This window comes from Patagioenas fasciata, chromosome 7, assembly GCF_037038585.1.
Source record: "Patagioenas fasciata isolate bPatFas1 chromosome 7, bPatFas1.hap1, whole genome shotgun sequence".
Classification (NCBI taxonomy): domain Eukaryota; kingdom Metazoa; phylum Chordata; class Aves; order Columbiformes; family Columbidae; genus Patagioenas; species Patagioenas fasciata.
Window position 1 is genome coordinate 27,795,325 of NC_092526.1, and position 22,301 is coordinate 27,817,625.

At 37.7% G+C, this 22,301-nt stretch overlaps 1 protein-coding gene across 9 annotated transcripts in view; it reads left to right on the plus strand.

The window, feature by feature from the left end:
- Positions 1 to 22,301, plus strand: part of PMS1 (PMS1 homolog 1, mismatch repair system component) — a 71,107-nt gene that overhangs the window by 16,059 nt on the left and 32,747 nt on the right. For 6 of the 9 annotated variants that reach the window (XR_011740010.1, XM_071811174.1, XM_071811175.1 and 3 more), the window contains exons 6-12: positions 3,219 to 3,275; positions 4,694 to 4,810; positions 8,619 to 8,741; positions 10,705 to 10,848; positions 12,111 to 13,006; positions 18,029 to 18,484; positions 18,915 to 19,045. Coding sequence is in view for 8 of the 9 variants with exons in the window: in XM_071811174.1 (XP_071667275.1) it covers positions 3,219 to 3,275; positions 4,694 to 4,810; positions 8,619 to 8,741; positions 10,705 to 10,848; positions 12,111 to 13,006; positions 18,029 to 18,484; positions 18,915 to 19,045 (1,924 nt within the window). In the remaining variant the exon portion in view is untranslated. The remainder of the gene's footprint in view (positions 1 to 3,218; positions 3,276 to 4,693; positions 4,811 to 8,618; positions 8,742 to 10,704; positions 10,849 to 12,110; positions 13,007 to 18,028; positions 18,485 to 18,914; positions 19,046 to 22,301) is intronic. The other 3 variants (XM_071811173.1, XM_071811176.1, XM_071811177.1) reach the window with 1 other exon arrangement.

The window sequence follows — 22,301 nt, forward strand, 5'->3', positions numbered from 1 at the left end:
AGTTTGAGATTAGAAACTGTGTGGTTTTTTGATGGTAGGTTAATTGTTTGTGAGGTTTTATTTTTTTTTGCCTTCTATGGAAGTGGAATTTGTCTAAACACCCAAAGTTGAACATGTTTGGTTAATGCAGTCAAAAAACTTACAACTCTTTCTACAGTCTTTGTAATTCTTGAAAGGCTCTGAAGACATGAGTTACCACATGAAGGTCTTTGGCTCCTTGTAGTATCTCTTAGCTCCTCTCCTAATTTACCTTCCAGCTCCCAAATCTAAGCATTTCTCTACTGCATGATGCTCAAGAAAGCCTTTTCGTTGAGAGGGTGCTCTCTTATCACGAAAAGGAAATCTGAGAAGAAAATATGTCAGAATTTGTGGGATGAGCAGTGCTGTGGAACATTACTGTCTTTCAACAAACCCCCTCGATAGCTGTAATGACTGATGCCCATGGGGATGGATAGGTATGTCATCTGCATCTGGTGAAGGGAAAAATGGTGCATTGAGTTTCTCTGCTGCATACCTCTGCTGGTAGTTCTCTCAATATCACTTATGAAGTAGATGGAACAACTGATTCCTCAGGGTCAGGTATAAAATATGTGGGAAAACAGTTATAATTATGTAACAAGTTGGATTATTGTTCTTTGTGCTAAACTGAAAAACTACCGTGATTTGTTTTCAAGGCAAGATTATGCAAGAACTCTCTTTTAGTAAGATAACTTGCCATTGGTTTTAAAAGAAAATACCAGTTAGAGTATGGAGTTGATAAACAGCATCAACACTTATCAAGGCTGGGATTTTGAAGAATGTGGTTTAAGACTTTATTTTGATGTCTTCTTGATGTCAGCTGATAGACTTTTCTTCCACTGCAGAGGGCATGACAGCCCTTGGAGCTAGTTGTCTGCGCATCATAAGCAAGAGGTTATGCACATTGTACAAGGTGGTGTCTTTTTGTTTCCCTTTGGCTGAATTCAAGCTTTCAGTATTACTGCCTGGTTCTGTTCCTGTTTATATACCCCCTTAACAGGTAGACAGCATTGTTTTCAGGTTTGTTGGAGCCTAATAAACTATTAAGTTGTAAGTCAAGGAAGCTAAGGAATATAATGACTCAAAGAGTTAACTGTCTGCAGTGAGATCTCAGATGCTAGGGTGACAGGATTTTCGAAGCACGTAAAACAAAATTAAACTGTGAAATAACAGTTCTCTTTTACAGAGCTAACTCATGTTACGTTACCAGCCCACAGTTCATGTACAGTGCTTGCTCTACTAGAATTTTACACCCTCAAACTGTAGGCTAAATAAGACAATGGTTGTCACAAAATAAAGAAAATAGATGTTTTCTGGGTAGTAAAAGTCCACTTGGTTGAGTTATTGCCATTATGTAGTAATAAGGTAAACAGATGAATCCGTTTAGCTCACAGAGTCATAGTTGCACTGAAGTAGCCACAGTCAGCCACAGCATCCAGTCCCCAACTACAATTAAGATTTTTCTTTTGTCTGTGATTGCAGATGATTGTGGCCGCTGAAACATCCTTCATATTTTCGAACTTCTTTAGGGACAAGGAATGGCTGCAATTTTTCTGTGTCTTTCCATGCTGTCTTTGAGGAGACAAATAATAAGCAGCTCTTACTTTTTTAGTGCCATATAATAGTGACCCCAGTGGGAAGAGGTTGCATGCTTGTGTTCCCTTCTTTAGATGTTTTTCAAGGAATCCTTCAAGGCTATGTGTCTGCATCCTGAAATTAGAGAGATGCCTGCTCAATGTGTGTGTTTTCATTGTACAGTGTCATCCTTCAGGAAAGTATGCATATGTTCTAGGGCTGTCTGGAGGTACAGAAATACACACACACACACACACACACACACACACACACACACACACAAGTACTTATCTTCTGTATATGTGAAACAGATTTTATATAGGTTATGACATTTTCTAAGATATAGATAATGTAATCCCCTTCAATGAAACAAGGAGGGAGGGGGGATATATTTGGCTAGCTCTAGCAAAACCTAAGATGGGCTGTATGTAATAATATATCTCTGAGTAGGCTGTTTGTGCAGTGTCATCATACTGACTAGAGTCAGATTCTTCCTTGGCTCATCCTGGACACCCGCTTTATATGACCTAGAAAAATATGGGGAGGTGTGTGTGTGGGTGTGTATTTTTAGCTAAACTAAAGGGTATAAGCAAGGTTAAAAAAATAAGGTCTTGCAGGAACCTCATGGAAACAGACACTTTCTCAAATAAATTAAATGGAACAGGCCTTGTTTCTTTGTGGATTTTTAATGCCTGTTGATACATCTGGAGAGTCTTGAAAAATAGTTTTCTTTATATTACTGGCTATTCCTATGTTGTTGCTTTATAATGTGCAGTATGGGCTAAAAATGAACACACAATCTATTCTGTGTTTCTATATTACAGAAATTTAGGAGTTGCCCTGGCCTTGTTAGCATGTAGGCTTTAACGTAACCTACAGTGGTAACTGGTTCCTAAAATTTTGTCTTTAGTTCTGAGTATTAATATCTTATAAATATGTGACCAGTTAAAAAGTAACCCCTGAACTTATTAACAGTATCTAGTTTTAGCAAGCTTGTATTTAATAAGTTCTCATTTTCCACAGCTTTCTTGAAACTAACTTTACTGAAGGGATCATTTCACAGTCCTGAGTATCAGCCATTCAGCAGGTCAAGCAGTGTAATAACCTTGCGTTAGTCAGCAGCTAAGATTTATATCTGTACCTGTAGCATCACAGGAGTATGACCTAAAATAAACAGCATGATATTTATATTAGTCATGTAACAAATGTCTTTCTGAGTTTGGTCGTAATCATCTAATTTGAAGTATATCCAGTAAAGAGAAAATTGCTTGGCACCTCATGTTTCCATTTTAAGTAACTGTTTTTAAAATAGAAGCGGTACAGGATATGTTTTATAAGAGGAGTGCTAAAGAAGAGGACAAATTCTTTCATCACTCCAACATGTCTTTGAGGAGATTTACAGCAGGTGTAGAGGAGAGACGCTGAGAGGCAGCGTGCTTTGGGCAACCCTGGGCTGTCCTTTGCCGCTGCCTGCTGCTGAAGCACAGTGGGGGTTCTCCCTGTCAGAGCTGTGGACACCCGGCCCCTGGCTCTGCTCACCTGTTTCTCCTTCTCCCCTGTTTGTACTCCCTGCCCTCTCTGACATAAATTGTCTTTCTTGTTTGGGTGGTTTGCACTCGCCGTAGGATGGCAGAGCTGTGATCGCAGCACGTGCAAAGGGCTGTCAGACTGGTGTGCAGGAGGTGAGTTAGGTTCAGGCAGGACTGAAAAGCTGCAAAGTGTGCTTGCAAATGGTAAATTAAAGATTTGAGGAACAGTTTGAGGCTCAACAGTCTCAAAGCTTTAAAATTCCACCTGTCCTGTAAGAAGGGAATATCATTTTACAGGAGCACCGTGTTCTTCTGTGGAATTCACCCCTCAAGGCCAGCAAATATCCCACTGGACAGGTGGAATTTTAAGGCTATGTATTGCATTTCTTGAGATGGTTGCATGTATATTCTTTGCTTGCTCACCATGCTTCCACATAACATCCTGTACTAGAACACTGTGAACTCATTTTGAATGAATTGGACACCTATCACCTATTTAAAATATTAATTTTAAACCAGCACTGTAACGTCAGATTTAGTGTGCAACTTGCTGCTTTCCTTTTTCCCCCTTTTGTGTTTGAATGTTGCATGCTGGAATACTTGCAGTCAGCTAACAGTGACAGAAATAGATGTGAAGTGTATCTGAATCTCTTGTGGTCTCAGTTGCCTAGAAGCAAAATGCCAACTAAGCAAAATTTTTTTTTTCTCGTTGATACACAGCAATAAAAGTCAGCAGATGCAGGGTTAAATTTGTGGCTGCTTAGTATAGGGCTTCTCTTTAGTGTAAGGCAAAATTTCACCTCCTGAAGTAGCTAGTACTTTCTTTATATGTAAGAGGATTTAACAGGTAATTTCTGATGCAAGTTGCAGTTCATGCTGCCATATTGTATTTACCAAATATTTGCAATAGTATTGCAAGATATGTAGCTAGTAGAGCAGATATCTATCTGTCCTTATAACTTTTATGAAGTTTTCATTAGACAAACAACTGCTTTCCTTATAAATACTTGCTTAGAAGTTGCTTTCCTTTCTAAATAACAGGCTTGTCATAGAGCTAGAGTATCCAGATGAGAGGCATGAGTAGATGTCTAATGGTCTGATTTCTACCCAAATGGCCTGTCTTGAGTATAAGTACCATAAGCATTGCAGTACCTATCTTCAAATGCTGACCAACATGCCAGAGACAGGTTGTAAACCTGCAATTTATCTGCTCAATAAAAACACATAGCCTGCTGCTATAAATCCAAGAGGAGAAGTAGCATTTTTTTATTGATTTGTTTTTAACAATTGTTTCAGGTGCGGAAGTCCTGATTAGCCATGTAATATCCATAAATACAAGCTCTTCTAAATTTTCTGATTGCTGTGAGCCTAGATAAGTAATACAATATGAGAAGACATGCCAAAAAGTACCATATCATTTATGTTAACACTGAAAGTTGTGAATGTAAGAGGGTCAAAGTACAGAATGTTACATATACAGTATGTGTGCAGTTGCATATGCATGTTCATCGACATGACTTGAGTTCGGCAAATATAATGTCAAAAATTTGACTCTGTGCCATTTGTTTCAGGCAGTTATTTGGCAGAAGATCAGGGTGTCAAATCACAAAATGGCCTTTATGTCAGTTCTGGGAACAGCCGTTATGGGCAGTATGGTACCTTTTCAACATTGCTGCAAAGATCCTGAGGTGAGTTTAAACTTCCTTCACTCAAACCCACTTAAAGCCTGTCAAAGAAGAGAGCTAAATCAATATTCAAAAAGGAGACTGTGAAAATGAGAATATTATTTCCAGATTGACAGCTGATTAATGTGTGTGATTCTATTACTGTCCTCTCTGTAAAATTAATTGGTTCGGTGATTGAAAATCCACTCCAAGAATCATCTAGTCAGGACTCATGTGGCACTGATCAAATGGCAGTAAAAACAGTTGTGATGACAAATGCAGAATTGCTGATTGCTCAGAGCTGTCTAAGTTGGGATTCCTGACCCACAGGCAGGTTGTGCTCTGATTAATATCTAAGCATTTATATCGTACTCATCCTTGAGGCCTCTCAGCCTTCTACTCTGAAGAATAACCCCTCAGTTTCAGTGAGGGACACCTGAGCAGCAAATGAAACACATACTTGAAAGGCAAGTTATGCAGAATTTCCTCTAAACATATATTTCAAGGAAATACCAGTTAGTTTTCAAAAAATTGAGTGCACTTGGGTTTCTTTGCCCCTGTTGAAATTGAGGGAATTCCCATTATATTTTCAAAAACATTTTTACTCTGCTTCCAGTTTTTTGGAGACATTAGTATAAAGGGGAGTATTGCTACTGCTGATCCTTTAAAGTTGCATTTTCCTGTATCTTGTGGTAGTAAGTCTTGACCAGTCACATAGTTGAGATGAATTACCATCTCTAAAGTCACAGTGGTTATTAAAACACAACTTAACATGTTGCATTCAGCATGGTAAGTTGTGTTTAATATCCTTATTCAGATTTTAATAATGTCTGAATATATGTATATATTAAAGTTTAATAACATTTTTCAGACTTAAATCTTGAGTTTGTCAGAAGTAGTAATATACACATGTAGGTGAATGAGGGGAAAGAAGCAAACTTACTTCTTGTAGTTTACAGAGTTTTATTTGCTTATGTCTGAACAGAACATCCAGAGTCGTTCTTACCTGAATGCAGGCTCCATGTGCCCCACTGGGCAAGTGCCAGGAGCTCCGAAGGGAAGACACAGATATTTAGAAGGGACTAGCTTGAAGGAGGCACTCAGGTTCTCACATTACCTCTCTGCTATATCATGAGGCATCCATATTCCTTGAATAGAAGTTGGGGAACATTCCATCTCTCTCTCTGTCTCTAAATAGTGTGTAGAATACCACGTGCATCATTTATAGGTGTATAGCTGATCCATGCATATTGCTCACACACAAATCTACATTCAGAAACCATGGACATCTCCAAATTAAGCAGCCAAACACTATGAAATGACAGAATCAAGGTTGGCTGTGTAACCTTTTCTTTTTCCCCTGTGTGCATGTATTGGGATAGGCATTTAATGACGAGGCATATGCTGCTTTTTTCCTTCCCATGAGGTCCGTGCCTCATTCAGTACACAGACTAGAGGGCAGCTCTTTAATTATTTTCTTTTCCCACTTGCTCATTGTGTTGCTTCATACTCCTTTGCTGCAAAGTCTGCTCTGACAACAAAACTAATGTTGCTATAAACAACTTTCTTTAAGCTGTACATTACACAAGTTTTAACTCTGCATTTAGTAACAAGTGATCCATGGAGTTTTAAGATTGACCTTCTTCAAAACATCTGCATTTTGAGTACTGAATGAAACAAGAATGCATGTTGAGCTGACTCCAAAGCATGCAAACTCAGGAGGTACTTGTAAAATAAAACTAAGAAAATAAAGAACTAGCACAACTTTTTACATATACAAAACAGCATCTATGCTATTCACAGCCCCAGTATTGTAAATGGATGGATTTGTTTTGGCTGAAACCTTTCACACGGGGAATTTTCCTAGTCTATTCTGTTTGCATGGAGGTGAAGTTTAGCAGATACACAGGCCACTGGGAAAAAATTAAGTATTTAAAGACATTCTACTGTCCACTCAACACAGGTATATTTTAATACATATGTAAGTTGTTTTCTATTAAAGTGTTAACTTTGAAAACAGTTGATATAATTTAAAAGCAAAAATTCTGTAATATTTTTCCAGACTCTGTGATTTTGTCAGACTAGATCATGTACTTTTATATATGGAAATTAATAATTAAGACTTGTTTTAGAAATTGTTGCTAATTTTTAATGAGCATACTGGTATTCTGTGTGACTTTAAATAGTAACAGCAGTCAGCCACTTCTAAATGTGGCAACTTCTTAAATTAATTATTTAGAGGTTTTCAGTTTTGGTTTATGTTGTCTATATATAAAAATATTACTTGAAGTGAAAGACTTGTACAAATATTTGGGGAATTCAAGAAGGGGCTTGAAGGGTAGAGGAGGAACATTCAGGGAGGATGTGCTAAAGTTGCAGACTAAAATCTAGAAGCGCCACGTGTTGTTTTCTGATAATCATCCAACAGCTATTTGACACCTCTTTAACTTGACCAGTGGTGTTTGGTTATGTGCGACGTTGCTGACCAGAACACTCCAGCTTTAGCACAGAATGCTTGTTACAAGGTCAAGAGGGAATAAGGGAGCACATGAGCAGATCGCTGCTGTGACGTAGATGAATGGGAAGGATAGGCCAAATCCCAGGGATTTTAAATTCCATTTCAAATGCATGATAATTTGGATTTTAGTAAATACAAGTGGCTCTGCCAAAAGCAAAGCTAATGAGGTCTAATTTCTGTGTCCTGTTATCCACCCTGCTACCAGAACATTATCCAGACTTTCCCATAGCTCCAGAATCTCCATCCTCATGAAGCCCCACTGTTCCTTAACGTATTATTTTGGGCAGGTGGCAGAGGGGTGATGTGTGGGGCAATGTGTGGGCTGGTTGGCATGTCAGTGCTTACATGCTGATGGATCCTTGCTTTTGAACAGTTACAATTTCCTTTTCCTCAGTAGGGTTGTTATCTCAAGGCTCTCCTCTCCAAACAGCTGTCGGTTATCACAGAATTTGTGGAAATATAACGTCGTTGGGATTTCTGCTTCTTCATCAGATTGAATTGAAGTCAATCCAACAGTTTCAAAGTTGCTTGGTGGAGGAGAGCGGGAGGTGTTGGGACAGGCAGCACGAGTCATCAGCCTCATTTTGACCTAAAAAAACCCACACTAATGAAGTTTAACAGAAAACTGTTAAAACTTGGACTTAATATTACGTACTTGAATTGTGTGAATTTTTGAGGGTCCCTGGCAGTGCTGTGTGCTCACACGTTCTGCTGCGGTCTGTGAATCATGGGTGCTCAGCATTCTTGGGAGTCAGCTGATTTGGATACAGGTGGCGTAGGTAAATTTAGGTGCCCTGTGACAGGCTATTTAAGGTGCCCTGTATCTAGAAAGGGTGAGATTGTGTGTTTTGAGCTTCCTGCTTGGGGCTATTTCACGGCTGCCTTCACCAGGCTGGGCCTTTGTTTCTGCAGGGATTAAGCTGGCAACCCTGTAGTCAGCAAGCCTGAAGCCGGCTGGCCTTGTTCTCTGCAGCAGGCAGCTGTAGACAGCAACCTGGTGCAACTGGCAGCCGAAATGGGAAATCTCTCAATAATTTGATCGAGGAAAAAATATGCAAACCAATCCTTCTCAATCCCTTTTTTGATTTTGGTTTTGTTTTTTTTTTTTTTCCTTTAAGTGCTTTTGGGTTTGGTTTTGTTTTTTTTTTTTTTGTATCGTAACTTTTAAGAAGCAATGCGTGTATTTGAATGACTTGGACTCCTGTAGGATTTCATTTCAATAGTTCACCTCTAAAACAACTTTTTTTGGAGTTGTCTTTGGAAGACTCTTATACTGTGGGGTTTTTTTGGTTGTTTTTTTTTTTGTCATTGCAGATAAATCTTTCTGGATTTCTCCCAAAAGCTGAGTCAGATGGTTCTTTGACAAGCCTTTCGAGTTCAGAAAGGAGTTTTGTTTTTATAAATAATCGTCCAGTTCATCAGAAGGAAATACTAAAGGTAACATCCTCTAACTTTTTATTCAAAGAACAGAAATGTTAACTACTTTGAGGACAAAGGCACCTATGCAATCTACAACCGTTTTATGACGTAAAATAAATAACATATTACAGGTGAAGATACTAGCATTTACAACAGAAACCTCTTCCACAAGTCTGATGCTCCTGGTGCTTCAGCTCTGTTCTACAACCACAGAGCTAGAGGTTATGTTTATGGCTCTTTAAAAAAATGTAATTTCAGGTACTGTGTGTGAGAGACCAAAATAGTTGATTCTTTCTTTGTGTTACCCTGCAGAAATATACCAGTGCAGTTTTCCACGAGGGAACTTTATGTGGTTTCTTGTAAGAGAATTCTTCTAAAAATAAAGTTTTAAATTTTGTCCACCTCTTGCTGTGAGCTTATCAATTTGTGTATGCATTGGATAAAAATGAAAGTGATAGTGCAGCACGGCTAGGCATTGTGTAGGCAGAATTTGATACTCTTGGGTTTCTCACACTACTCAACCTTGTAGCAGCTCACTTGGAACAGCCTTGACCTCCCCAGAAAAGAAAATGATGTTCATGCCAAAGTGTATGTGTAGGCTTTAAAGTCGAAACAATGAAGTAGTTTTCAGTTGGCAAGCACAGCTTTGTAGATGTAAACCCTGAACTTGTGTTGGTATTTTAAGTGACAAATAAAGCTTATCCGTCTCCACACGGTGTCTGATGTGCCTGGTTCTTGCTGGAGTTTAAAGCTCAGCTTGAGTCCCATGACGTAAGCAGCTTTTTTAACCAGAGCATGTGGGCATAAATTTAAGGTGAGTCCAGAGTACTAACAAGTAAAGTAAAAGCACATTGATCTTCATTTAGGGCTGTTCTTGTAGTAGTGCAAGTGATAGTCTTCCACTGCTCCCCGCCACCCCCTTTTTTTTTTTTTTGGCCAGTTTTTTAGTTGAGTATTTTTCCAGCCAGGTGAGAATAACAATACATCTGTAAGAATACATCTTGATAGGTTTGGAAAACAAGCTGTAATCACTTTTATCTCCATGTAATGTATGGGGAAGAAGTGCTGGTGCACCTCTTAGTACTGCAGTTCACTGACAGCTGAGAACAGACTGTGGGAATATTAAGGTTAAAATAACTTCAAAATATTTAAATAAGTTTAATGTTATTTAAACAATATTTAAGAATTAAAATTATTTTAAAAATTAGAATTTAGTCTGCAGTGGCTCCTCATCTTTTATGCTTTCAATTTTTTTCTCTTTAACATACTCTTTTCTCCAGTATATGTGTCTGTTGAAGGATTCTTGATACTAGAGGGAAGTGAATGGATCTTATTTGATCATTCTAGTTAACAAGACCAAAATTATGAAATGACTAACCAGTTCTGTAGTCTTTTGGAGAAGCTTTTGGGAGGATTATAGAGAAAATAGTAAGGGCAAACAGAGTTTGAAAAAAGCTGTAAATTTATAATGGGGTTAATAAAAGGAACAAATTAATCCTATTCTGGGAAGAGGACAAGTCTGTGGTGCAAGTGCTACTTTCTCAACCTTGAGTTTGGCTGAAAGAGACAGAGACAGTAGTGTAGTCGCATGCTGTGTAAACAAATTGTCTTTAAAAGCAAGTAAATAATAGTATTTGTGTTGACTGAGGAAGTAACTATTGGAGTTGCAGTCCAGTCTGGGCATATCCTATCTTTTGAGTGTGGTCAATTCATTAATCAGGTCAAAGTAGCTACTGTTAGTGTCTTGAAATTGGTTCTTTGTTTTAATTTGGCTGTGAAGACATGGAATCAGCCAATAACTGTCCCTTTGGTGATTATTTCAGCATAAATGCATACCCACAAGGACTTTTTTAGCATTCCTTTAATTTCAAAGAAAGCTATCAACAAACCAGTTATCCTTTTGCAATGTCAAGTATTGTTTGTATGCCTTTGTGTCTATTTTATTGCTTTTCTCACTTTTCTTTATTAAATCCATCTGTAGTTAATTCGAGAGTACTACAATATGGTGACACAAAAGGACTCTTCTCGTTTGTACCCTGTTTTCTTTTTGAATATTACTGTACCCGCCTCTGCTGTGGATGTGAATATAACACCTGATAAAACTCAAGTTTTACTGCATTATAAGGTAACATCTTCATTTGGTTCTAAGTTGTCAGCTTTTTACTTATGTAAGCGTAATAAGGGCTTCTGGGACTACTGAAATGTTTCAAGGTAAACAGTGCTACTGGCTTTTTTTTTTTAGTTACACAATAGCTTGCCTTTACCACAGGACTGTTTTATTTCAAAAGTATTGAACAGGGTAGTGGAGGATTATACAGAATTCCTTTCCCAGTTGATTTCAAAGATCATTTTTACACTGTCAGATGCCTGTGTGAATCACTTTGTTTCCAGTTGGCTTTATAGTAAGAGAGGCTAAATGGAATTATGATGTATGTACTTAAACAAATCTCATCCTTAGCTTGATAATTATACTAAGTAATCACCTTTTAAACACTGAACATATCAAGGTGTGCGGATGGGGATGCTGAGTGCTGGTGGAAGCAGTATTTTGCCATTATGTGTGTACATTATTGTCAACATCACCTAAGTTTCAGGATATCTTGTTCATACTCTTGAGACCTGAAATTTTGGCTGTATATGCCTCTGTTGTAGAGGCTAGGTAGTGATAGATTTCCATAAACTCGCTTTCATTTATTAGCACTCCATATGAAAAATAGTGCCACAGAAACTAAGAAGGCTACATAGCTAAGGTGGTTATTCAGGGTGAATGCAGGTAGCCACACCAGTGTGTTAATCCTCTTCTTCGCTGAAAGTTTTTGTATTTGTCTATTTTAATCTTGCAAATGTACTGCCTATTAAGAGTCACCTTTATGAAAATTAACACAGTATTCTCACATTTGATCTAGTTTAAAACTTTCCTTTGGCATTAGAAAGAGTTGGTTATTTTCTTTTTTTCAATTTGGGGGGGATATTTTTCCTTTCCATCATTTGGTGCAAAGCTCTCTTGGAAGCACACACCATAAAAGCACCTACACAAACATGCTTCCATTAAATGGGATGTTGTTGGTGCATCTGTCTTCTAAGCTTTTAATGCCATATTAGGTGGGAATAGCTTTACCTGGTGCTGGTTTAAGCAGTCAGTACCCTGCTATAAAGAAAGTAATTTTTTTGTGATAGCAGAGTACACCAGTAAAGCAGAATACCTATCATGAAATATTTAAAACCAAAGGTGTCCAGTTCAGAGTCTGAAAAAAATATTCTGAATAAGATCATTTTGCTTGTTGCTCTGTATTCTCAATATCTGTCAGTTACATTTTCAGGTGTGCTTGTGTGTGTGGCTTTTCTGTGTGGGTGTTTTAATTTTTTTTCTTTTTTTTTTTTTTGCAGGAATCTGTCTTACTTGCTGTTGAAAATGTGTTGAAGTCACTGTATGGGCCACTACCTGCTACAGTCCCTGGTGAAAGTAATAAAACAGATGGTACCTCAGAAGACGTGTTTGTTCATAGAACAGAACAAACAGATGTGGTTGTTAACAAAACGGGACCATCTGGAAACGATGATCTGCACGCTCATACTTCATTCCCTTCATTCAGCAGCAATGTGCAAAACTGTCAAGCAGGAAAAAACACAGAAATCTGCTTAAATCATCAGACATTTTGTGGTGATGTTGTACATAGTCACCTGGACAAAAAAGAGGTTTCTGAGAGTGATGTCCTTCCACACAGTTCCTTAAATTTATTGTGTGAGGAGGAAGAGAATAGACAGAATATGACTGAAATTCAGCGTAATGGTGTTACTGAGAACACCAAATCTAAAAAACCTGATGAGCATCGTTTGAGTTCTGATAAGGTTGACAAAACAGAAAAAATTGAGGAAGCATTAGGCTCTAAAGATTTGCCTGAAATCTCTGCTGATAGTTGGAGTATGGGAAGTGGATTTAAAAGCTGTTTAGGAGGCAACCTGAAGCATATTAAGATTTTGGTTCCTGAGGCTGGAGGAACAATTAATAAGCAAAATGAATGTGCCAGTGGACAAAGCAATGATCTGCAAATCTCAAATCAAAGCATAAAGAAAAGAAATGTGATAAGTGAGAAATTTGGACGTGTGAGGGCTTATGACTTAATTAATGGTAAACCAATAAGGAAAGCAAGGACTCCAATGGGATTTTTCACTGAAGAACGTCGTCCACAATTGATAGATGATAATCCAAGCACCAGAATGGAGGACATCCTGCTGATGATTGGAGAGCAGTGGAAGGATTTGAATCAAGATGAAAAAAGGCAGTAAGTTTTCAGGCTGTGACTTGCTTCTCAATCTTTTAGTTGCCAGTGAGTCACCTGTAGGGAAAAACAAAACAAAACAAACTTCCTGGTTATTTATGAAAAAATTGAACAGAAAATTATTTTTGAATCAGCATCAGTATTGTGAGTGGTCATCTTTTGCTGTAGGCAGGCTGATTTGAGTTACTCATTTTGCCACTGTTCAATGCAGCAGTTAGATAGGGACAATTTTGCTGAATTGTTATTTAGAGATAACAGGCAAGAAAATGTACTGTTTTCATCCTGCAATTATCTTGTTTCTAAGGGCTGTCTGTGTGTTGTCACTGTTGGTAAAAAACAGTGTGGTGATGGATGGGGCACCGTATAGTTCCTCCAGAGCTTTTCGAATGGAAAGTTATTTTTTATTGCTACAAAGTGACATTTCTTTTCCAGAATCTTTAGTACTCGAGCATTTGTTGAGCTCCTTTCCTCTAAATTTAGTACATATCCCAACCCAGGCTACCTCAGAATTATATTTATAAAATTCAGTCAAAGGACACGAGGAATTTCTTTTTCCCTCTAATTCCAGTGCTGGTTCAGAGAGTATAGTACAGTTTGAATTTAATTCTGTATCAATCAAAGCCAGACCTTTTTTTAGATTACCACCTGAATAGCTAAATTCCATATTTTTCTGAAACAAATTGTCACTGAGAGTTTGAAATCCATCTGCAAGTAAGAGAAGTATCTTTGCCTAAGTTGGGATGGGGGTTGGATTAGTAAAAATATTAGGTATATGATGTGGAACTCATATTATGGTAAAAGGTGAATTAGAGTAATGGATTTTGAGATATTCTAAGACAATTTAAAAAAAGAAATAAAACAATAAAAAATGCCAAGCCTTCCCCATCTTGTTTGTAATTTTATAACATTTAAAACACTGTAGGGCATTATACAAATGAGGAAGATAGAAGTAGTTCTTAGATAGTTTTACATGTACTGATTTGAATGCATATTGTGAGATGCAGCAGAAAGTTTGGGAAATGAAATTTTGGTTCTGAAGAACAAAATCATTGTTCGGCATTGTGAAAATGTGGGGTTTTTTTTCATGTTATGGAAGCAAGGAGAGGGAATTAAGAAAGACCACTGAAAAGGATGTGATACTAGCCAAAACAATGTAATAATAACAGTTATGAGAGGCTTGATCAGGAGAATAGTAAAGAAGTGATACCTATTGAATTACTGTGAATATATCTGATTTTTTTCTTGACTTCAAAGACATTTGCATTGTTCTGTATACCAGCTATATCAGAGTTAGGTAAAACGATTATATCTAGCTTCTGATTTAAGTAATTTAAAGCTCACTAAATAACAACATGTTGCAATCACTAAACCGTACCTGTGATAAAGTGTTTTGTCCATCTCTGCATTATTAGAAATATTAGTGTAATAGTAGAAATTTACTTCAATTATATTAATGCTTTTAATGAAATGAAACAAAAGGTTCTGCCAGCTGTTTCAGAAAATTTTAATTTGCTCTGCTTTAGCTTTTGAGATTTCATGGTTGCTTTGCTGGTACAACACTTATGTTTAAGAGTGTCCCTACAGATTAACTTTGTATTAGTTCAGGAAGGAGACCTCTCCAGTAATGAAGTTTTCTTCATATGGAGAATTGAATGCAATGGATGTTAAAATGAATGCAAAATTTACTACTAGTTGTATCCTTACAGTTCAGGTCTGGTGTACCTCTTTTCCACTTGTACTCTTTCAAAATTGCCTCAGAAAATAACAAATAGGAAGAGATGTGCAGACAGATGCCTTTTCCTCCAATGCAACAATCCAGAAGGACTGTTGTATGTCTGGCAGAGAGCATAGGTCTTGGCTACCAGATACTCTGGATAAATTGGGCCACCTAGAGGTAACAACAAAGGAATATACAACAGGGCAACCCAAGTGCCTCAGTTCTGCTGGACACACTACACCTCCAACTTCAGGCAGCCTTTCTGGCAAGATATCACTTTTCCTGGGCTCTGATCTCACATCCTTCTGTGATAAAGTCACATGTTGATGTTACAATGGGTGTACTTGGCTTCAGCATCTCTGTCTTTCTCTGTGGCTTCTTCAGCAGGTCTAAATGAGTTTAAATCCCGTTTGGGAGCAGTACAACCAACAGATGTCTCATAGTGACATAGGATAGCCTTTACAAAACTAACCAGCATTTATTACTCAACCGGAATGTAAAATGTTATGGTCTTTATGTTATAATAGAAGAGGAAATCTTCCATGCGTGTCCACGTTGCCAGCCTTGTATATCCTTCTGCTTTGCAAAGCCAGGATTTAATTTATTGTGCTTACTCTGCTTTTACCTAAAATGCAGCTTGTATGTGTTTCTGGCTTAAAAATTCCTTGTACATGAGGCTCAGTTAGGAGCAGGAGAAGTCCCTCCAAGTGCCATGACAGTGGCAGCAGAAGTTGTTCTGAAGATGCAGGAAAGGTTCAAAGCCACAGATGCCTTATCATGGGGCTAACAAATTACCTTGCCAGTGCTCTACAGTAATTCTTCGTGTGTATATCTGTACCCTGGGAGAAACATCATTTCAGGTAATGCAGCCTTTATTGACTGTTGACTGGTAAGAGTGTGTGCATAGACACTCATTAGTGGCTGGTAGTAACTAGCTCATGGGTGGGACTTTTTTATTGCCTGATAAACTTTCTGTGCACCTCATGGCTTTTTTAACTGTATTTTAACTTTTTAGTTAGCATGTTTTCTTTCCTTTGGATAGGGGTAATTTGGTGGTACCATCTCTAGCCATCTCCATTTATCTACTGCCAGATATTAATCACAAATAATAGTATTAATAGTTGGTATCTGTTGTTCGTGCCTAGCATCTGTTCAGTCATAACAGTAGGTCCATATTCTATACTCCTAGGAAACAGTGCTAGCTCCTGAAACCTATACATTTCAGAAGGAGGCTGTGAAAAGCTGATATGGGCAATTAAAAAGCTTCTTTTATTTTCCTCTTCACAAAGGAAGGAAACACATAAGTAGAATGAAACACTCAGGGTGATAGTTTGAGTTGATTTGATTCCATTATGTGAAGAGGTTGATGCCAGGAGGTATTACATTCAGAATGGGATCCCTCTCTGTTCTGGACATGTATGAATTTACACAAGTGGCCATCTTCAGAGTTTATTCCCAGTGTTCAAATTCACATAGTCTTACTTGTCTTATAAGATCTGAGAAACCTTTTATTAAAAAGCTTCTGTTACATGCTGAATATTTCATTTGGGTTTAAGAAGCATGGGCAAGGTGATAAGCCATGGGATCCATTTGTGTAGTTAAACCAAAGCTGCTTTTGAAATTAGATTTCATTCTGGTCTTCCACTTCCCTCCTTACACCCAGTTTTGCAAATTTCCTTGGCTTTAGGTTTTGTAGTTTGAAGAAAGGATTCTGAATTCCCAAACCTGAGAAGAAACTGTTCTTGTAGCACTTGTTGATTATACTTGCTTCTGTGGAAGGATTTTTGGAAAGGCAAAGGTATTCCCCCCTGTAGTTTGTAAACCTGCTGTTTGCTTTGATTCTGAAGAAATCACTGATAGTGATGCATAGGAATTTGCAAAACCCTCACAATCAAGGCTTATAAGGCTAGGATTGTTCTGGTAGCCTATAGTGATAGACAAGTTGGACTTTATTTGCAAGTGCTTTTGTTTTGCACTGAAAGCTCAGTTCTCTTATAGTGAGATTCTCCTGCATTACAGTTGGGCTGATTCAAAACAAAGTATTTATCTGGTCAAAGCATAAATGTATTTGGGATAAAAAATTTCTATTTAAGTGATTTCATCCACTCATTTTAAATGGAGCAGATGTTTTCTATCTTAACATTTACTCTGCATTTTCTAGGACATGATTTATTGCAAGAAACTACTTAAGCTAGCTTTTTTAGTTAACTAAATATTGGTACCATATGTGAATGCTAGCACATCATAATTAATTGCAAATGGTGACCCTTTTTTTGACCTTAATTTTCCAGCATGCATACACATAATTGAATCAAACTGTTCCAGCAAGTAGCAATAAATAAATATGGCCAGCTGAAATACTTATTTCCAATATTTACCTATGATAGTACAGCTTATTTTTTTTTTAATTGAAGATTGGACTGGCTTGAATTACCTGCTAGAATTCAGAATATCAAATAAAGATAATGAGGGAATTCAGCAAAACACTCTTGTAGTGTTCAAAAAAGTGAGATTGTTATGTAGTAGGCAAGTATAAACCTGGCATCTATAAAGGTTGTGCTGTCTTCCTCCCGTTTGCAAACTTATTAAGAATCCATTCAGGTTGTGGAGCTTGAGTGTGTAGTAATGTTTTAACTATTTAGACAGCATCTAGGAGTAGCTTGTTGTTGAGTACTTTTTGAAAACTCTCTAAGTTTATTAATTATAGAATTTTGTGATGATAATATCTATACTGTAATCTCATGCTTTTTATTTGTGGTTAATTTTAGGCCATTTGAAGTCAAATACATTTCCTCATAAGCCTCAGGCTTTATTTAATGGAAAGTGTTTTAGGATCTAAACTCTTACCTAACTGGATGGACTCCCCTTGAAGTCTGTGGATCTCTGGAAGCTTAAATGACTTTTTGAATTGGGCTGGATGTGCCTGGGACAAAACTCTTTCAAAACTATATGTGTGATTTTTAATTAGAATTAAACATAGTCTTTGGGAGTGAGGTCAAAAGCAACCTGCTGTAGCTCCTCGTCTGATGCAGTCTACTCCTCCCCCTTCAGTAACTCGAGTTTTGCTGCCTGTCATCGTGAACGAAAATTTCCAACTTACCATCTTCACAGGGTAATGCAATAGGAACACGGTCCCTGGTCACCTTCCACTGCTGTCACAGTGGAAAGCATATTGATGTGGCTACTTGGATGAACTATGGAGTTCTTGTCAGTTGGAAGGGTTGCCTTGCCTTCTGTTTTAGAGTGTTAGGAGCTGGGGCTTGGGTTTTTTTGTCTGATTATGCTACTGATTTGTTTTCTCTTTTAAGATATGAAATAAAAGCTGCCAAAGACCAAGAACGGTACAACAGAGATGTTGAGAAAGCTATGGGGCAGACAGCGCACCGATCAGCGAAGGAAGCAGAAAAAAAGAAATCCAAGCTGAAGACTTCCCCATCCAACCAGCAGAAGCTTACCAAGATGTTTAATGTTCAAATTGAAAAGAAGTGCAAACCTGAACTGCCTGCGAAAATTGTGACAGTGCCTTTTTCTCTGAGTTCCTGTAAATGTCAGGTTCAAAGACAAGAGAAAAATTATTCAGATGAACATGAGCTTTTCCTGATCCGTCGTCAGAGTTTTCCTGATGTCTGGATGCTTGCTACTGAAAAAAAGCTGATGTTGCTGAATCCATATAGATTGGAAGAAGCCCTGCTATGTAAAAGATTACTGATGAATCATAAGCTTCCAGTAGAGAAACTGGACTCACCGATTGTGTTAACGGACAGGTATAGTACAATTGAGCAAAAAATTGTGCATTATTTCAAGTATCATTTGATAATTATTTACAGAAAACTCTGCTAAGGTCCTGATTGCTATCAATCTGTGATTATTTACATATTTGTGAATATTAATTTTGACTATTTGTCAGTTTCTTTCCCCAGAGGAACATTAAGTGCTCCACATTTTCACAACTTTGCTCTAGCTAACTTTCCCCCATTGATTATGTAATTACATGCCTAAAAATGGTTACTTTTAAACATCTGTGAATAGTTGCTATTTCATTTCTTTAAACAAATTACTTTTTCAGAATGCTTTTAAAAATCTTGGTCACTTTTAATCACTTAACTACTGTTTTCTCTACTTCTCTCATAGTTTTAATTCTCAAATTAAGGGGTTTGGCTTTTAACACTTTGGGGACTTTTCTTTTTTCACCAGTCTTCTTGGTGGATCTGAATATATGGCTGCTCTTTATAAAATGCGGAAGGATTCCCGGAGTTTTAGTGGCTCGAGTTATTTGTCAGATCCAAGACTTGTAGCAAATGGTTTCCAGATAAAAGTGATAGAAGGTATGATGATTTTAAAATCTTGTAATCATATTGGATCTTGTTTCTTCTGATCTAATGATATAAGTAATTGTTAATGTAGATCATAGTATTCTACATCACTTTATCATGTGAAGCACTAGCATCCTGCTTTCCTTAACACTGAGATTTTATTACCTGGCAAGGAATGTAATCTTCTACATAGAGCACTGAGTAATGGAAACTGATAGCTGAACAGAAAACTTTAATAGTATTTCAAAGAATGTTCTGAAATCCACATTTCCCTGGCTTGTATGTTTTTGTTCTTTTCTCAAAATGCTGGATCTCGATATCCTTAGTTGCTATTCTGACAGAATTTAGATTAAACTGTTGAGATTTCCTTAGTCCTGGCAGCTTCTTTCAAGGTGATAGTTAATTGCTGAATCTTCTGAAGCGTGTGCTTTAGCTGACTGCTGTTGAGCAGTGGAGGAGGTCCAGTAAGGAGCTGGATCTGGTTTTTGACGTCCTTTCATATCAGGGTTGTAACATAGAGCCTAAAGGGGCCAGTAAAGAGAGGGTGACAGGATCACCATCACACCTTGGATAGAGTTCAGTATGAACTTCTTTTTTAAATGGCCTTCTTTTCAGTGCCTCTATGGCAATCACAGAATAAATCTGTTTCATATGAGATCCTTTTAACTTAGCAAGAGAGATCAAATGTTTATACATTTTTCTGAGGAATGATTTATAGGGATGCTGTTAGAGACCCAGGGGCAACCCACCCAGGGTCAGTTCTGCAGACTAGAATTTCTCTAGCAGAATTCCAAGGAAAGCAAACATCTTTGGAGGTAGTACCTAGCTGACAGCTCAGAAGAAGATTCCCTATAAGAGCTGTTAGAAATGCTATAGCTTCATGTGTTATAGATCCCCACATATGTACAGTGATGACAGATCTACTGTAGCATATGGGATCTTTTAAGGGTAGATACAAAAAAGGGATGTAGAGCAACTTCTTCACTCAGAGCCTGGCTCTTGGGAAGAACAGAGTCTAAGCTGTTTTCTTTACTGAATCATGCACAGCAAAACCAAGGGAACGTCCTTCTCACTGGCTAAATGTGTAGATAAATAGCAAAAACTTTGTAGGAGGTGTTCATAGTGATAACCTTAGAGGAATAAAGGCATATTGTTAAGAGGCAGCTCTTAAAAGGTTTATTCAGTATAGGAAATCAAAAGCTGAGGAGGTCTGTGATGTCTCTATACTAAGGCAGGAGAAAAGGATGATTGCTTAGCCTTTTTGCTCACATACCTTTTATCTTTTTTTCCCCCCACTTCCTGATATCCTAAGTTTGCTCAAAATCTAATTAATATGAACTGGATATGAATACATTGTACGTGAATAAACTGAATGTGAAAACTCGAAGACAGTTTATAGGTGATTGGCCAGTCTTGTGGTTCAGGAGATGGATAACTAGTTTTAAGATAGGTAGTTTAAGAGCAGAATTGTACAATATAATAGCAAGGGGCTCAACACGGTAACCGTGAAGTAGTAACTGTCTTCCAAGCCTGTGTTCCTAAGTATGTAAAATTAAGGAAATTAAATCTTGTGAGGAAACTGTTCTCATGTGGTTTGCAGTTCTTGAAAGTAAAAGTGCTTTATATGCACTATACAGGTCAATGCCCTGTGGTTGTAGACTTGATCAGTACCATACGACTAGCTCTTATGAAGAATGGGAATCTAATTCAGTTCTTTGTCCCAGTCTTGCACTTTAACTACTTGAATGAAACATTAATAACATCTGAGGCTTGTCAGTCACGTTTATAAGCTTCTGCTGATGACATCATAGCAGTTACAGCCTCTGTTATTAAAAGAACATACCATTAAAGATGAAGGTAGAAATACCAGCAAACAAATGGAATTTCTCCCAGCCTTTTTCCCAACTCACCTAAGGATTTTTACTTAATATTTCATCAGCTGCTCCTTTTTCTTTTTTTCTTAATCTCATCCCTCAAATATGCTATTTTCTACAAATATGCTACTATCTTCCACAAGTACTCATTAAAGCTGTATTTAGAAACGCAGATGTTAATTATTAACACTCCTCACGTGTCACTCTGGGAATTTCCCTATGCAGTTTAAGGTTCTTTAATTTATAGATTCTTCTTGTATAATCTTTATGGAAAGTGACCTGCAGACCAGGAGTGATTTGTCCCACTTATGACTGAGTATTCTATAGGATTTCTCAACTTTGACAGAACAAGTTCATCTCATAAAACATTCTTTACCAACCTTATAGAAGCATTTTTTTATTCACTGTCTGAATTCAGGATCTCTTTTTGTGGTTTTTGAAGCTCAGACACAGCCTGAAAGAGGGACATTTGCTCAGATGTTGTTGAACTAGAAGTTGCCTCAGAAAGGTTTTATTTCTTTAGGATATGTTATTAATGATTTAAGTCAGGGGTTGCCACTTTGCATGGTGGATGATACCATCACAGCTCGCTGGCATTTGTGGAGACATGTCGAGAGCAGCTGGAGAATTTCACCTTAGCACACCTTTGGATAGTTTTTACAAGAGTGTGAGAGTTCCAGACCTTACTCATCTATTTGATAAGTCTGTCCTTTGAATGCTGTCATGTCCTAAGACAGGAATGTAATTTACCATTGTTACATGTTGTTCAAAGACTCCCTATGATTGCAGCCAAAGTCATTCCAGGTGTCCTAGATCTTGGACATGCCCTTTCTTCTCTTTTTGGTAGACTAAGATCTTTTGCAGTACCTCTTTGTTTCTCTTTATATTGACTGCTCAGCAGTCTAATGAGTTTTCAACTAGGCTTTTCTCTAGGTAGCTGACAGTGAAAAACATGTTGTGAAATAATTGAGAAAAAGCTTCTTTCTGTACTCATGTCAGTTAGGCAAAATCAATGGTTTCTTTGTGGAACGTGACAGTTGTGATTTGCAAACCTGTGACACTGAGCTCCAGTCCATCTTCCACTGCCCTCCCGCCCTCTCTTACGTCAAGTGATGCTACCTTGGGGAGAGCGGTCTGTTTGCTTTTACTTAACTCAGTATTCTGAGATCTGCCAGGCATTTGTTTGCTGGGTATAGCTTGCAATGACCCCTAGATACAGAGAAGCATTTCAAGAAGTAAGATGGATTACTTTCCATCCAGTTCTTCTTAAGATGTGTTTGTTATATGTACCTTCACAACACATCTGGCTGTTTCCCTCCGTGGAAGTCCAATAGGGAGATGTGAATTCTTGACTGGAAAGGAACTGAGAGCAAGGAACCCATTTAACCTGTTTT